Genomic DNA, 17,070 nt, shown 5'->3' with positions numbered 1-17,070 from the left:
CATTTTAAGTAGTGTTTATCATAATTCTTTTATTGTGATTGGGAATGTCTTGCTATTCAAGTAGCTTCAATATTATCTTCGCCACATTGGGAATTCTCATAAAATTTCAATCAAACTTCTATTGTTAAACCTAATAATAAAAATAAGTCGATGAGTTTTATCAAGGTTTAGGTTTGATGCTTACTTTTTATAGAGAGTGGTGCAAGAAATTTAAATGAGTAATTAATATAATTTGCATATATCATAGCTATGCATAGTTGCTAATATTTTTTAGAATAATTTAATATAACGGCACCCGTTCATAGGACACATTCATATGATAAATCTTTTCAAGTGGGAGTAGTGTATTCTTTGAGGATATGGAAACAATCAATCTGTTTTAGTGATTTGTACACATTAGTACATAAGCTGAGTGGTGATAATTTATCGCTAAATTACCATAAATCTAATAAAACTATTATACAAGCTAGATCGAGTTTAAGATAATTCCATTTGAAAATTACGGATTAATATCCTTAACCACAAAGTGAAGAGACTATCTCAATTTGATCCCTTAGTTTCCAAGAACTTATGCACCATAATCGCTGCTAATTAACGTATTTCGGTTTATTTTCAATAAAAATATATTCTAATTCGAAAATTTGCCGCTAAATCACCATAAATCTAAGAATTATACAAGCTAAATCGAGTTTAAGATAATTCTATTTGAAAATTACGGATTAATATCCTAAACCACAAAGTGAAGAGGCTATCTCAATTTGATCCCTTAGTTTCCAAAGACTTATGACTATAATTTGCCATTAACATTATTTCGATTTATTTCAATAAAAATATATTTTGATTCGAAAATTTGCCGCTAAATCATCATAAATCTAAAAAAACTATTATACAAGTTAGATCGAGTTTAAGATAATTCTATTTAAAAATTATGGATTAATATCCTAAACCACGAAGTGAAGAGACTATCTCAATTTGATCCCTTAGTTTCTAAGTACTTATGCACCATAATCACTACTCATTAACGTATTTTGGTTTATTTTAATAAAAATATATTCTGATTCAAAAATTTATTGTGTAAAATATTTTGTAAAGCCTTTTCAGCACACAAAATATTTAATAGATTCTAGACGTATGCTCTGTTCAAAATCTAGTCGAGACTCCGAAAATTATGTTTCATGAATTCACCGGCATAGAGTAGAGAACTAGAAACAATATTTCTCAAGCAATTCCAAATGACAGCAGGCAAGATATTGACAGTCAACCATATTAAAGTTTCGAGTTGACAATATCTCAGTCTTACCATCTAGAGAAAAGCACTAATTTCTCTTGCAGCCATGGGTATGAAACTATCAATTCACACAAGTCTCGTTAAACACTTCAACCATTTAGAAGACTTAAACTATTCCACAAAAAGGTGGTGGACCAGCATTAAGAGAGTGATGTGGAGTGAATCAAATCCATAGAAAAACTAATTGAAAAATGGCTTTTAATTTGGGGTTATAGTCAATCTAGAAAACCTTTTTCTTTCCCATCGTGTCAATCTAGAAAACAAATCATAAGCTCTACCAAACATTATATTTAATGGGCAGTTCATGTTTATAAATTATAATATGGTTTTTACATTTAACTATTATTATTTTTCCAAAATATTAATATATATCTATTTACATTTTCAAAACTGATGTATGATCACCATCAAAATTTATCTAATAAAAAAGCTTGGTGTGCATGATACCGCGGCTACAAATCCTTCTCACATGTTGTAAGCCTTCTCACAAGTTATAAATTATGACATGCAGATTAGGGGTGGGAATTTGGCCCTAACGACCCTAACCCTACGACCGACCGATTATAAAGCCCTCACAACTAAAGCCCTCCGCGAGTTTAGGGGCAGGCTACCTAATGCCTTCTAGAGGCGGGGGCTAGGGCTAAGATTCTAAAACATAGGCGGACCCTAATTCAAATTCTCATTATTGACCCCTAACCAAGCCCTAACCAAGCCCTAACCTGCCCTTTTTCACACTTTCATTATAAATACACATACCATAATTGTCCAACTCTTTTGTTAAATATTTTCAATTAAAATAATATTGTCCTTTGTAATTTATCACTTACACCCAAGGGTCTTCCAATAACTTGTCTTATATAATAAAAACTTGTCAACTTAATGTACCATGAAGAACAACGAAAGCAAATTTAATAAAAAATAAGACTTTATTCCTTTGATTATCAAGTCAAAGTCCATAACTTATTATTCTCAATTTCTTTTCTCACTTATTTCTTATAAATTATATTTTTATTCACATCCAAGCCAAGTCTAAAACTAAAGATTTCCTTCCACACCATTAAAGCAAAATACTGAGCGGGATTTTTTGTAACATAGAAACCAAAAACAACATTTGTCGAGGAAAAATGACATTTGTAATCTCAAACCTTTCTCCATCACTTGTTCAAAAGCCAATATTTTCATTTCCATATACAAAGCTTGAATCACTTTTAAATTAGAAGAAAGGTAATATTATATTTGTTTGAATCTATTATAGAAATAATTTATGATATTACAAATAGTTTAACAAACTTCCATGACCCTTTAACCAAAACTATTATGTTTATTCTTTATATCTATCACTTCTTCCTTTAAAATGATAATATAATTATTTGTCTATGTATTTCAATTTAAAATGTAATTTTAGTGAGATTTGAGTACAAAGAAGAACAAATTCGAACTCTCGATGTCTTGGTTCATTAGATTGTGGATGTGCATTTTAAATTTTGGACTTATCTGGGGATTATTACTAGATTGGTTGGACTTTGAGTTTGTAGATTATTGTACATTTTGTAATATAAATGAGTTTTAAAACTGATGTAGTAAAAAAAAAAAGAAAATATATAGGCCCTACCCTAAAGCCTTTAAAGAGGGCTTAGGGTAGGAGTAAGGGCTTGAGGTTTAGACTTGTGACCCTACCGGACCCGATCCTATCGCCGACTTTTAGGGCGGACCGACCATCTACTCTAATATTTGAAGGACTTTAAATGTTTAGGGCGGCTAACTAACCCCCCCCATTGCCCCCTAATGCAGATCCAAAGTCTTATAGAATATGTACAGTTTAAAATGTTAATTTGAAAAAGTACTGAATCATTACTGATTTAGTCGATCATGACTATTTTGTAAGATGGGCTTTTATTATGGCTAAATCTAATACCATTGTGAAAAACGGGCCACTCATGCCAGGGGTGCGTGTGTATTATGAAGTACTTGAATCCAACAGCCCATATTATTTGCGCACGATACAGCTGACTATTTTGAAGATGGCTCTTTTATTATTCGGTTGGTTGAGATTTTTTTTGGGCCTAATTTGAAATTAGCATGAGTTATATACTAATAAAAAATAAAATAAAATAAAGGCATGTATGGTTAGGGTTTATACCCTCTGACGTAGCAAGATTCTCACATTCATATAACTTGCAGGATTACTTGACGTATCACACTATCAAAGGATTCTCTATTCCTGATGTACTGTCACCAGGCATCTAGTTTTAAGTCTTTGAGCTTTGTGGAATTTTTAACATGGATTTAACGCAATTGACTATTGGATGACAAGTGGTAATTGGAGTCACTATAATCTTACCATCGTATGACAGATTGAAGTAGACGTGAGCGATATTTTTCTGCATAAAATAATTTAGTGTCCAGTGTCCTCATCCTCGTCTTCCTTGCAATTAAAACGATCCAAAATGAAAACTCTATCACAGCATACACGTACTTGTTTGTCATATCATTTCTCACTAGATTTCCTTCTTGACGAGTTCATTGACGCAGGTGCGTCTAGTCGTCTAGATTCAATTACAAAGTCAAGTCAAAATAGTACTAGTACGGTTTATTGAACACCATGCACAACAGACGTCTTTAGAAATCGATCACAATACCTGCAGACATTATTGAACTTTTAAGTGCAATCACGGCCTCATGACTTTTTCCCTTATATTCCTCGCCCACGTCTCGGCTATCTTATTTCACCTTCTGGGAAGTGGGAACTTCACCAAAAAAAATCTTCTTGGAACTTACCTCCAGCTCTTCTCTCTCTCATCAAGCCACCATTTTAAAAAGACCCATTAAGCTTCTCTACACCAACTAACACACCATAAACCTCGCTCTTTTTTTAATTATTTGCCCTTTATCTGAACTCAAAAGTGTATCTCTGGAATTTGCATGCTAAGTTGTGCACCTTTGAAATGGACAAACTAAGAGTGCAACCTCACCACCCTAAGCTGAAGAGACAATCTACCAAAGTGAAGGCAAAACCTATGAAAATCGTCTACATTTCCAATCCTATGATGTTCAAAGCTAACAATTGTATGGAGTTTAGGCAAATTGTTCAAGAACTTACTGGCCAATATTCAAACATAGATAGTATTCCCAGTGCTATGACCAATGTTGGAGCTGTGAACAAGATTTCTAGCTATGTAGCTCCAAAGATGGTTCCCAAGGCAACGCTGATTGATGAGAGTGTTGACTATGAACTACCGAGTGTTTCTTCTTCGGCTGAGTCTGCAGATGATTATTTTTCGATGGAGATGTTAGAGAATTTTGATGGATTGCAGTATCCGTTCATAGACATGTGATGGTAGCTTTTTCATATATAGACTTAGATAAACACAGTCGTTTTCTTTTCTCTATCTGTATATTCTTGAGTTCTATTCTTATCTGGTTATGCTCAAGAATACGATGTATATTTGTAACCACAGCAGCATCTTTGTTATATACTACTGCAGTATACGTTTGTTGAGGTTCCAAAATGATCTAGGCTTGACAATTCAAAGTTGTACCTGATTATTGATATGCTTTGCGCTCAACTGCTCGTGCTTTGCAATAAAGGTCGCTCCAAAACCATAAGAGAATAAAATGTCTGGGCATAGCAGTCTTATTTGAGAAACCTTTGGCCTTAATCTTTAGATCCCAAGTATTCTCGTCTTTGATCTCGAGTCTATGGCAATAAACAAAAGTTGTCCGCAAGCGTAGGTGTTTGAACTAAGGGTTTCAATGGGACCGTTTAATCGGAACCGGGACCGGAACTGCAACAAAAATCACGCTTATGGTTCATAATTTGAAGAACAATTTAAAAATGGTTACTAAAAAAACCGGGTCATATATATAAAACAGAATGAACCAAATGGTTTTTTAAACAAAAGAACCAAACCATAATCAAAACCGGATATTATCGTATTTTTAATATAAAAAATATCTAAATAAAATATATAAAAACTCAAAACGTTTATTTATATATTATTAAATTGTATTTATTAGTATAATATGTAGTTTTCATAGTATTTAATGTTATAAATAATATAAAAATATAGCTTATAATCTTACATATATATAGTTTTATTTAATATTATTATTGAATGACATAATTACTTATATCAATATTTAAAAACAAACTTGTTCATGTGATAATTTTATGTTTTCAGTACACATTTTTTAATAAAACCAATAAAAAATGTGTGTAAATAGTGAATTTCTTAAAAACTAAAATGAAAAACCAGAACTGAAAATACCCGCTAGGAACCAAATGGTTATGGGTAAAGATTACACAATTTTAAGAACCATAAAAAATCGGAACCAGAACCAGACTATTGACACAATTAAATAGCTCTTAGTTCTTACAATACTAAAAACCGGCCGGACTATTGACAATTTGACACCCTAGTTTGAGCCTTTAAGACATGTGATGTGTACACGTGCGTACACGTGCCACATTATGATGCATTCAGGGTCATTGTTACACCATCCTGGACTAGGCGCGTTTTGCATTTTCACTTGGACCTGTGTATGTAATGTAGTATTAAGTGTGTGTTTGTTAAATTTTAACTCATAGAAAGAAAAGAAAATAAAATGGGTGGTCCGTTATGGAATGGAATGGAAATGAAATAATTTTAAATGGTATGTGTTTGGTAAACTGGGGAAAGGAAGAAAAGAAATAATCATGTTTGTTTGCAAAAACTATGGAAATGAATAATTGTATTGTTGGGTCATAAGTGTATTAGTAGTAAGTCCCTAACTATCTATTTTCTTTCCACAAAATTTTAGAGATTAGCTAAGGACACAACTTTTTCCATTTTTATGATTTTGATTTCTATATGGAAAAACTCATTTTCTTTCCATAGATAAACAAACGCCTTAAAAACTATGGAAAAAGTACACCACTCTTATTTTCCTTTTCTTTCCATAGTGTTTCCATCATAACAAACACACTCTAAGTATAGTAACCTTGTCCCAAAATAGGAAAGTGGCTTACTTTGTCCTAGGTTTCATGATTTCTAAATAGCAGCAGTACTTAGTTTATGGTTCTTACATAGTCCCAATTATGTTACTTTCTAGTGAGGTAAGAGCATCTCTAGGTGTTGGTGTTTACAAATTGTCAAAATTGGGAGCAATCTCTCTATGCCCGAGTTATCTTAATTTTTCGTGGTCCAACAAAACAACTTAGAATGTGTAGATATAAATAACTTTTACATTTTAAGAACACTGGGAAGTAAAAACAACTAACCCACATTACCCCAAACGAGTCTTCTTTTGCAGTTGGATTATAGAAAAACTGCTTATAAACTAATTTTGACCTGCTTTTGTTAGTAAACAAGTATGCGTTTTTTCAAAATTTTAAACCTATCGCTCTAATATCTCTATAATAGTATGATTTTTTGAATTCTAATTATAATCTAAAAAATAATATAAAAACATTAGGAGAGATTGAATATAATTTGAGTGACGCGAATGAGATTTTCTAAATTATTTTAAATAATATGAAATTAATTCTAATTTCAATAAATGAGAGAGTTTTTGGTAAATTGTTTAAAAAAGAGAGAGCTGATTAGAATAATTAAAAGAGGTGGTTCTAAAATCATAAAATAGAGAGATTACAAATACACAGTTACGTTTAGAAATTTTCCTCCTAAAGATCCGGCTATCATATAGTGTAGAGAAGCAAGGTGTAACCAATAAGTGATATATCCAATACGCTAACTTCAACTCAAATGCCACATGCCACGCATTCAACAAAGCATAGATTTACATAATAAACTAACTATTGTCACAAACTTAAAACAACTATCAGTTTAAGCCCTACAAATAGTAATGCTAATCATCATTACATATTAGTTTATAAGTGAACACATACCTTGAGCTCTAATTCTATTGCATTCTAAAGTTACATTGACGCCCGTCCAGCTCACTATCTCCACTATTTAGTTCCCTTCTTCTCCGTTTTTCAAATAAAGAGATTCACCTCCATCTCCACTCTGGCCTCCTGAGTTCCCACCACGGCCTTCACCAGAACCCCCACTTCCAACATCTTGCTTGCTAGCAATAGTTACTGCCCTGCTTGAAGCCTGCAATCCCTCACCGCCACTTCCACGGCCAAAATCGGGATAACCACCACCTCCAAGTGCCCCATTTCCTCCCACACTGCCCTCATGCATCATGTGAAGTCCACTGCTACCACCGGAGCTCATCCCAAGCTGGCCATGCATGGCTTGCTGCTGCTGCATTGCTGAAAGTGGTTGTGCATACAACAGGGACGATCGAGCAGCCATGAGTTGTTGTTGCGTCATCTGCTGGGCCTGCTGATGCTGCATGTAATGCGCACCTGGTTGCATAGGTGCACCAGAGTACTGCAACCCAATGTGTACTTTAGTGAAGTGATCCAGCGGGATACCCACGTTATATAAAATCAGTAACAACTTGGGGGAAGTCGGTTCTACCTGAGCATGTACGTTGGGTGGCTGTGGTTGAGAATCAGCAATTGCAGCAAGATACATGAGATTTCGTTGAAGCCGTGCTTGGTTCCTGCGATGGTGGGAAAACAAAGGATGGGGTGTAAAATCAATCTCAACTTTCTATACCTTCTCAATCACAAAGGAAAAGGATGGCAAGCATAATGTGAAGGATCATTCTTCGCAATCAAGATGGTTGTAACCAAACTTACTCTGCACATTCACTTAGTTTTCCACAATTCTGGTTCTCAAGAATCTTCAGAATCAACGATTTGTTTTCATCCAGATACTGCATTTTGTACATCCACCATGAAACAGAAAGAGGCAAATGATTATGAAGTGGTATACAGAGTAAAATGAAATAGGAGAGAGCAAGAGATAATGTTTATAAAATGACAAAGGGAATAAATTTTACTATAAAAAAGATCATGAATGAAAATTCTGAAGAGAAGCAATAAAATGCTGTTTAGTGAAATCATATACACCTTTTTTTTTTTCATTCATAAGAAGGGTCTGCACTCATTCTTGACACAATCTCAAGAGGAGAGATCAGAAACCATATGAAAATTAATATACTGAAAAATGGGAGACAAAGAAAGTGAAGAGAGAAACAAAGATGCCATTAGCTTAAGTATTGGACATATACAAGCTAGCTATAAGTTTTCAAAACAAAACAAGTTGTCTGACAATAACCAGTCTCCTCAAGAAGTATCTTGAAGGAAACCATATGAAAATTAATATACTGAAAAATGGAAGACAAAGAAAGTGAAGAGTGAAACAAAGATGCCATTAGCTAAGTATTTGACATATACAAGCTAGCTATACATTTTCAAAACAAATAAGTTGTCTGACAATAACCAGTCTCCTCAAGAAGTATCTTGAAGGATTTGTCTCAGCTCAGGAGCTTGAAGCTTCCAATCTGATTTTCTACACTACAAAAGCAGATTTAGGAGGTGACTTACATGTAATACATTTTATAAAATTGGGTATGGCTCGAGAGGGTTGAGCATTCTGTATCTATAACAGATGGAGCATTTGTTATTGAAACACTAAATTTGGTGGGACAAACTATGTACATTGTACAACTATTAAAAGAAAAGACTGTTGAGAAAGACATAAGGAGAGTAAATCCAAACAACTATGGATAACACACCAAAAATCAAGTCCTCAGACCATAAACCTCAATAGCTAAGTTACATTGATGCGGGTACGTGTGTCCATCTCCGACACAGAATTTTTTAGAATATGGCGTGTGAGTGTGTCCATGTAACTTAGCTCTATAGGGAGTCCAAATATGTTCACATCCACAGACATGATCCAATTTCAATTATATTTCTCTTATAAGGTAAAGCATTTTCTATAAATGCCTTGATTACTCTAGGCACATGTTTCGGCAGAAAGTAGGGATGGAGTTTAAATCAAGCCAGTAGGTTATAGTTAGTATTTACAGCACCTTGCACCTCCATTGTCCCACCCTAGGTTACAAAAGAAATTGTGCACAAAGCCTGCAAAAACCTTAAAACCCTCCTATCTAGCAATCATATTTAAAAAAGATGCTGAATTGATACTTTCTACCATAGCACTCTTTTCAGATTACCAATCACAAATTACATTAACTAACTCATGCTTGCTTTGCGTTATACTCTTCGACATAAAAAAACCCTATGAAACAGAAACATAGAGATAGTGTTTTATTGTTTTTCCAACTAGATTCAGATAGAAAATAAAAAGCAGATGATATCCAAAAAGACTCCTTTTGATTCTTATCCCTTCGGAAAAATATTTTGAAGAAAGATAATGTAATGTCCAAGAAGGCTCTAAAGGGCACTCCCAGTAAGCCTGGTGATAACCCCCCCGGTTGAAAAACCATTTCTCTTCACATGGAAAGCTTCTTACTGACCTACCTACCACTGTATCTCTTAAAGCCTTAGATATGTCCAATTCACCTAGAGGAATGCCAAGACTAATCGTACAAAAGGAACTCATTAAGAATACATCACCCGCTAATGAGACATAGAGAAGATATTGTTCTCTATCCTTGCAATCAAAAAAATCATAAGACTAAGTTTGTTTTCAATTTGGCAGATACTAAAAGTTTAATACCTCTTATCTATTATTTTGCATAATGAGATACACTGCAAGTATCACATAATGTTTTGTTTTGTATTTAGGATACAGAAAACTGAAAATCAGTAAATACCACAATAAGGATATAGTTATATTTAAGATCATCTAAAAGCAGCAATAATGCTCGGAGTACTTTACCAAGTGAAACTTATATATAATCATGTGATATACTCCATAAATACAATAATACAAGTTAGTGTTGAAATGTTGACGCAGGACAGAGAATGCTAAACCCTGAGGTAACTAGTCCAAGGGGAAAGAGATGTATCGGCCACCTCACAATTACGATCAAAAGGTATCAACGATAATAAAGGGAGAAATAATTATATAGTGGTAGTTGTGGAAGGGAAATGGAAGCTCCAAAGTAATTCAAGAGCAATATTAAGCAGGTGAATCTAGAAGATATATCGACATATTAGAATTGTGACTGGCCCACAACCGAGGCAATCACCTTTCTTGTACACCATTTTCCATAAACAACCAAAGGAGTACCAGCTTGTGGTCCATTTTCCATTTTTTTTATCCTACATAAATAATCCCCATAGTCCTTTTTAAACCTATCAGTCAAATACAGTCATCTTTACAATACAAAGTTAAAGATCTAACTAAATCAAATGATGCAAGCAAGTGTGAAACGGACACATGAGCCAAAACCCCGAAGTAAGGACTCCAGTCGACGGGGAAAGAGATATAGTGGTAGCTTCACAATCAAAGAATGAATATGGCATTATCAAAATATGAGGGGAGCATTGTTATTGGTAATTCCAGAGGGGAACTAACACAAAGCAACCCACCTTGAAATAGGGGATCCCCAAACTAATTCTAGAACATCAAACAGGTAAGGATCAAAACATATCAACATGTTAATTGTTATTGATTGAAGTTGGATGACGTCATTGCTTCCCACTTATCGGAATAATTGCCTTTTTGTAAACACTTTTTTTCATAAATAATCAAAATAGTACCAACTTGTGGTCCATTGGTGTTGTACATAGATAATCAACTTATTCCTGTTCATACCTAGCAGCCAAATACGCTCATCTTGATTCAGGAAAGAACAACCCTACAAGGCAAACACACCCTTGGCAAAAAAGTGGGAGCCACCAAGACTATTCATACCATATTACCATATTATTGGGAAGTTTTTATTCCAAAGGGAAAAGAAAGGGGCTCTATGGCAACATTAAATCTCAAAACAAGTGAGCTTCAACCACTGCACATCAACTGATGTGAAGTTCAGAATGAGTATAAATGTCAGGTGTGTGAAGAGTTGGACCAAAAAGCTCCTTCCTTGCTTCAAGAAAATGCAAAGTCTTAAGACTCACAACTAGTAGCTACATGCTCAAATAGGCAAAAATAAAAAAGGAGAAACACCCAGACCTCCAATCTTCGCTTGTCAATTATTACCATGATATGAAAGCTAAAGAATCATTTCCATAGGGCTATATAGCAAAGGCTAGAAGAGACAATAAAACATTCGAAAGCTTAGACATATGAAATAACAAGAACAAAAGGAGAAGAAAAAGATAGACAAAAAAGTAATGGTCATGAAAATGCATCAACTTCTATCAACATCAAAAAACACCCAAAGCAATAAAGACCCAACAACCCATACCCATAAAAAAAAATAGAAAGAAAAGCACACACCCCAAACCCCTAAAACCCTCAAAACTCACCAATGACCAATCTTCCAATACTAAAAAACCATTCTTTTAGTTGAAAAGGTAAATAAATGATATTTTAAACAGTAAACAAAGAAGTACCCAGTTCAACAGAAGCCACAAAACATCAAAACAACAAGTACTCATTTGAGTACAAGCTATAAAACAAGTAAAGAAATCAACATAAAGATGAATACTTGACAAAAAAAAAAAAACTCAGTTAGAAAAAACCTGTTGAATGTGATCAGTAGTGACGTTGTTAGGATTATAAGGTGTCATCATGGGTTGCATCTGCATGATATGTTGCTGCATTTTTATAGCTTCTCTCACAAACAAGTAAACAACAATAAAACAACACTGGTTCTTTCTCTCTTAACTACTGTTACCAGATACTTCGCGTTTTCCTCTTTTCTTACTTAAAACTTTCTTACAAGTTTTTTACAGCAAAGACAGTGAAGAGTGAACTGAGAAATAGAAAGTGAGAGAGAGAGAGAGACAATATAAGCAAAAGAAGAAAGAGAGAAGGGACTAGTGACTACTACATATAGAGTTAGAGAGTAGAGTAAGAGAGAGAGAGAGAGTGAAGGAGCTTTGGGTTTTGGGTTTTTGAGCTTTGGGTTTTTGGGGTTTGTCACCCAAACACACCTTTGGCTCTCAGTGACTCACGTGGATGGATTCAGGAGAGAGAGAGAAGTTGAAATGAACCTACGACTGAAATTTTTACGATCATCACATGTCTGTTGGTGACTCGACCACATTGGTCCTCTTGGTCCGACCATTGGTCCCTATGACTACGAGTGACGTTTCCAGAATATTAACTTCTCATGAGATTTTGTCTTTCTCTCCGTATTTGAAATTTTTTAATTTTATTTTCTGCAAAACTAATTTCTTGTGTGTATAATAAGAACATGGACAACAATACCAATTCCATTAAAAATGTAGATGCACCTTGTACGCACTTCTATATGCCAGAAATAAATGTGATTTCTACCTTTTTCTGGTACATATATTTGTATACCCACATCATTATATTGTACTCTGTAGTTCTGTACTCATTGGTGTTCATTCAAAGGTACACAAAAGGTAGCTTGATATGTTATGGTCAAACTTTGACTAGCAACAAGCATCTACTATTTCTGCCTTATTGGAGTTGGAGTTGGGCATTTACCATACTGCATCACGTGCCAGCTTACGCACTCGGAAATATTCAACAAAAAAGACAAACTCTTCTACTTTTACCTAATAAAACACGCCTTGAACATTGGCGAAGGAAACTATAAAAACTAGGTGATAGGGACAAAAGCTTTAAAAGAAAACAAGTAAATAAGAGCCACAAATTATTGCAACATTTCTTAATTTTATTTTACTATTGTGAATCGACTTCACCAAAAATATTAATCATTCCGAATAATTAAATTAATTGTAAGAATGTAAGGGAATGCTAAATTGCTAATTATAAATTTTAAGCAATTCATTTGATAACTTTTATTTATTATTATAGAATAGTTGTTATTTATTTATTTTTGTTGTATTTTGCATTTATGAAAGCAATCTGATTTTTAGCTACGATTGATTTGGACCTTTACTAGTGATAGAAATGATTTAGGCATCCAACTTAAAACATTTTTTTTTTTTTTTTTTTTTTTTTTTTTCGATATGTAAATTTTATTGAAGAAAGTGCATAAGCACAAAATAAACTTATAAAGGATATATACATATATTGGGCTGACTACGTCGACATACAGAAATGACATATGAAATTGACATACTGTAAGTACCATTCGTTCTACATTACATATCACTACAGCACATGTGTCCACAACCCAGGTCGTATCTCCATCAACTCGTACCACATTGTAGTACGTTATAACGACTCAGACTCAGATCGTCTCAAATCTCAGTTACAACCATATATGGAAGCAAATCATCTAGCGTAATCTTGGAGTTCAGTCAATACGCTAATCAATGAGACATTTACTTTGTAACATCAGGAGTAATGTCGATTCATCAAGATAACACAAAATATAGATCTACACTTGATAACGGCCTTGAGCAAATAAAGAAGGTCAGCTCAAACATCTATAAATAGAGAGAGATGAACTACGTAAGGCTTGATTCAAGTTTAGCCCTAGAAACTTAATACGTAGGTAACTCTTGTCCCAAAGAGAGTGCAGCCATTCCCAACCATCCACAACATCAGGTCGTAGACCCAAAACACAAAATCTCTACACTGGCGCCGTCTACCGGTTCGTTTCCTTAAAAAAAAACACACTCTTTTCTCAAGCCCACGAAATTGGTTAGAAAAACCACAATGGACACATCACTTCAAATGTTAGTAGATCAGATGAAGACGCTCCAGGAAGCCTTCATCACCTTACAACAAGAAAATTAAACAGTGCGATAACAGGCCACCTCCAACGCCAACAATGGCACTCCAGACGCATTGGAGAACAACGCCGTCACAGCTCTCACCACCACCACCAATCAAAGACTAGAGGACTTCGCCCAAAGGTTGGAGAAGTCAAACGATAAAGCCAGCGCGATCCAGATCGCTCAGAAGATACTCCAGACGTACAAAGCGTCACCATTCACCACTGAAATCAGGGACAAGTAGCCTCCCTCAGAATTCATCAAACCAAAGTTCCCGCTGTACGATGGTAGCTCGTGTCTAGGCCAACACGTAGCTCGTTTCACCCAGATCCTCACATTATACAACGCTCCCGAGTACGACTACCTGAAGTGTAAACTCTTTCCAACCAGCTTGAAAGACGGAGCCTTAGAATGGTTATACACGCTCACTTCTGATTCAATAAGTAACTTTGACAAGCTAGCTGAGACATTTGCAGCGGAGTTTGTCCACAACAGGAAGAAACAAGCTGACTTGGACTCTTTGTTTCAACTCAAGCAAACACATGGCGAAACGATCTGCGCTTTCCTTGGACATTTCAAGAAAGAACTCCTATCAATGGAGCCAGGCCTAAAGGGCAGTTTTGCAACTTTTGCATTCACTAATGCCCTCTTGAACGACTCCGACTTAGCAGGATCTCTAATGCGCAACAAGCCAGAACGCTTAGACGACTTGTACCACAGAATTGACAAGTACATCAAATACAAATAATGATTGGCCCAGCGTAAGGGGAAAAAAGTCCTCACAGTAAGCGACAAGCGAGGACCCAAAGAGAACAATCACTACTCAGGCAACAACAACAGCAACAAGGGCTCCACCTCCCACAAGCCCTCCTACACAAAACGGGAATTCTCTAACTTCTCCAGGACACCAAGCTAGATCCTGAAGAAAATTTATATAGCACCGTACTTCAAGCCCAACATCAACAAAGTAATAGCAATCCAAGGACGTCCATACTGCCACTTCCACAAACTCCAACACCATGACAGAGATGAGTGTTGGAGCCTCAAGCACTACCTCCAAGACTTAGTTAAAGAGGAAAAATTGAAAGAGTTCCTGCCAGAAAGCGACCTCAGGCATAAGCTGAATGCCAATCGCCACAGAAGTAGGAGCCGAAGCAATGAACGACCTGCTAACAATAGAAGCAGGAGCAGAACAGCCCGACGATCTAAATCTCCAGGTCGGTTGAGGCACAACAGGAGACAACACTCCTCCGACCATGACGAGAAAAATGTAATCAACATGATTACTGATACCTCCAACGACAAAACCTCAAGTCGGGAAAAACGCAAAAGGGTAGGAATGCTTCAGGAGATCTACCACCTCTCCCATAAAGCTAAAGTCATCCCTCCTACCAACCCTCAATCAATGACCTCCATAGCATTCACGGAGGACGAACTAGACAAGGTGTGCCTACCCCACAATGATGCCCTAGTAGTGCACGTCAAAATCAATGGGTGGACAGTCAAAAGAGTCCTCATAGATCCAGGAAGCTCCTGCGACATCTTTTTCTATCAAACGTACAAAGACATGCACCTACCCGACTCGGTGATGATAGAATCAAACGCACCACTCTATGAGTTCAACGGAGATCGTATAGATGCCATTAGAGACGTCATCTTACCAGTCTCAATTAGAGAAAAAGAGGACATGGTCAAAATATCAACACGTTTCAGTGTGATTGATGTCAAGTCGTCTTACATTGCCATTTTAGGGCGCAAGTGGATCTACAAGATCCAAGCAGTTCCATCCACCTTGCACCAAGTGTTGCGTTTCCCGGACCCTGAGGCATCATGGAGCTCAGAAGCAACCAACTAGAGGCTCATAGATGTAATCAAATCAGCACAATAACCACGACTAAACCTCAAATCGTCCAAGCAATAGAAAGCCCAAAGCTGCAAGATCCTTAAGCTTCCAGCCCTCCAACATCCGAAGCAGACAAGCTCAAGGGGAAGCAAGCACAAATAGAACCAGGAGAAAAAGTAAATTTGGGCACAAATGATGACCCAAAGTTTGTTTATGTAGGGGCTGATCTAGACCCCAAGCTCAAGAAGCAACTTATCAAATTTCTATTTCTCAATAAAGATGTTTTTGCTTGGTCGTATATCGATATGCCTGGAATCGACCCACAGGTCGCTTGCCACAAATTAAATGTCAATCCAAATGTAAAGTCTATCAAACAACGACTTCGCAAACTGGCTCTTAAATTTCAAAAAGCCATCAATGAAGAGATAGAAAAGCTTAAAAATGTGGGATTCATCAGAAAAGTCGAGTACCCGACCTGGCTAACTAACATCGTAGCCGTTCCCAAGAAGAACGGCCAGGTACGACTCTTCATAGACTTCACAAACATCAACAAACATTGCCCCAAAGACAGATTCCCCCTTCCAAGAATTGACATATTGGTAGATCAAACTTGCGGACACGAACTCCTATCGTTCATGGACGCATATAGTGGGTACAATCAAATACCACTTGCAGAGGAAGACCAGGAAAAAACGTCATTCATAACTGAACAAGGAACGTTCTGCTACAACGTTCTACCATTCGGCTTGAAGAACGCAAGGGTAACCTACTAAAGACTTGTCACAAAGAGACACTATTGATGACATGGTAGTCAAAAGCGAAAAAGGCTAAATCTCACATTTCCCACCTACAAGAAGCCTTTGAAAGATTGCGCCAAAACAAATGAAGCTCAATCTAGCAAAATGTGTATTTGGGGTAGCTTCAGAAAAATTCTTAGGATACCTCGTTTCACAAAGGCGCATCGAAGCCAACCTAGAACAGATATGAGCTCTTCTTGAAATGCCAGAACCAACTTCTAAACAACAAATCTACAAGTTATCTGGCATGGTTTCAGCCCTCAATAGATTCATCTCACGTGCATCTGACAAGTGCAGACTATTCCTACAAATACTGAAGAAAGGCGCAACATTCACATGGACAGACGAATGCCACAAAGCTTTCAACTACCTGAAACCTTACCTATTAACTCTGCCCGTCCTGTCCAAACCAACTGAAAGAGAGACGCTGGGGCTTTACCTTGCAACTACCGACTTCGCCATCAGCTTGGTCCTATTTCGCAAAAGCGAGGGAATCGAAAAA

At 36.1% G+C, this 17,070-nt stretch overlaps 2 protein-coding genes across 4 annotated transcripts; one reads left to right on the top strand and one right to left on the bottom strand.

The window, feature by feature from the left end:
* The first annotated feature begins 4,233 nt into the window (after positions 1 to 4,233).
* LOC147505680 (uncharacterized) lies at positions 4,234 to 4,623 on the top strand. Its single transcript, XM_086605607.1, has one exon. The coding sequence runs from the start codon at positions 4,234 to 4,236 to the stop codon at positions 4,621 to 4,623; it is 390 nt and encodes a 129-aa protein (XP_086461733.1).
* Positions 4,624 to 6,990: 2,367 nt separating this feature from the next.
* Positions 6,991 to 12,265, bottom strand: AN3 (SSXT family protein). 3 transcript variants are annotated; one of them, XM_086558137.1, is made up of 4 exons: positions 11,790 to 12,265; positions 7,983 to 8,059; positions 7,759 to 7,843; positions 6,991 to 7,668 (listed from the first exon to the last, which is right to left on the bottom strand). In XM_086558137.1, exons 1-4 carry the CDS (start codon positions 11,868 to 11,870, stop codon positions 7,243 to 7,245), a joined length of 669 nt encoding a protein of 222 aa, XP_086414263.1. In that variant the 5' UTR covers positions 11,871 to 12,265; the 3' UTR covers positions 6,991 to 7,242. The 3 variants fall into 3 exon arrangements, with proteins under 3 accessions (XP_086414263.1, XP_086414265.1, XP_086414264.1); XM_086558139.1 differs by lacking the exon at positions 11,790 to 12,265 and adding an exon at positions 11,305 to 11,408; XM_086558138.1 differs by lacking the exon at positions 11,790 to 12,265 and adding an exon at positions 11,278 to 11,406.
* Positions 12,266 to 17,070: the final 4,805 nt, after the last annotated feature.

This window comes from Coptis chinensis, chromosome 4, assembly GCF_015680905.1.
Source record: "Coptis chinensis isolate HL-2020 chromosome 4, ASM1568090v1, whole genome shotgun sequence".
NCBI lineage: Eukaryota > Viridiplantae > Streptophyta > Magnoliopsida > Ranunculales > Ranunculaceae > Coptis > Coptis chinensis.
Note: the sequence above shows the minus strand (reverse complement) of the source record. Positions and strands in the feature narration are given on the sequence as shown.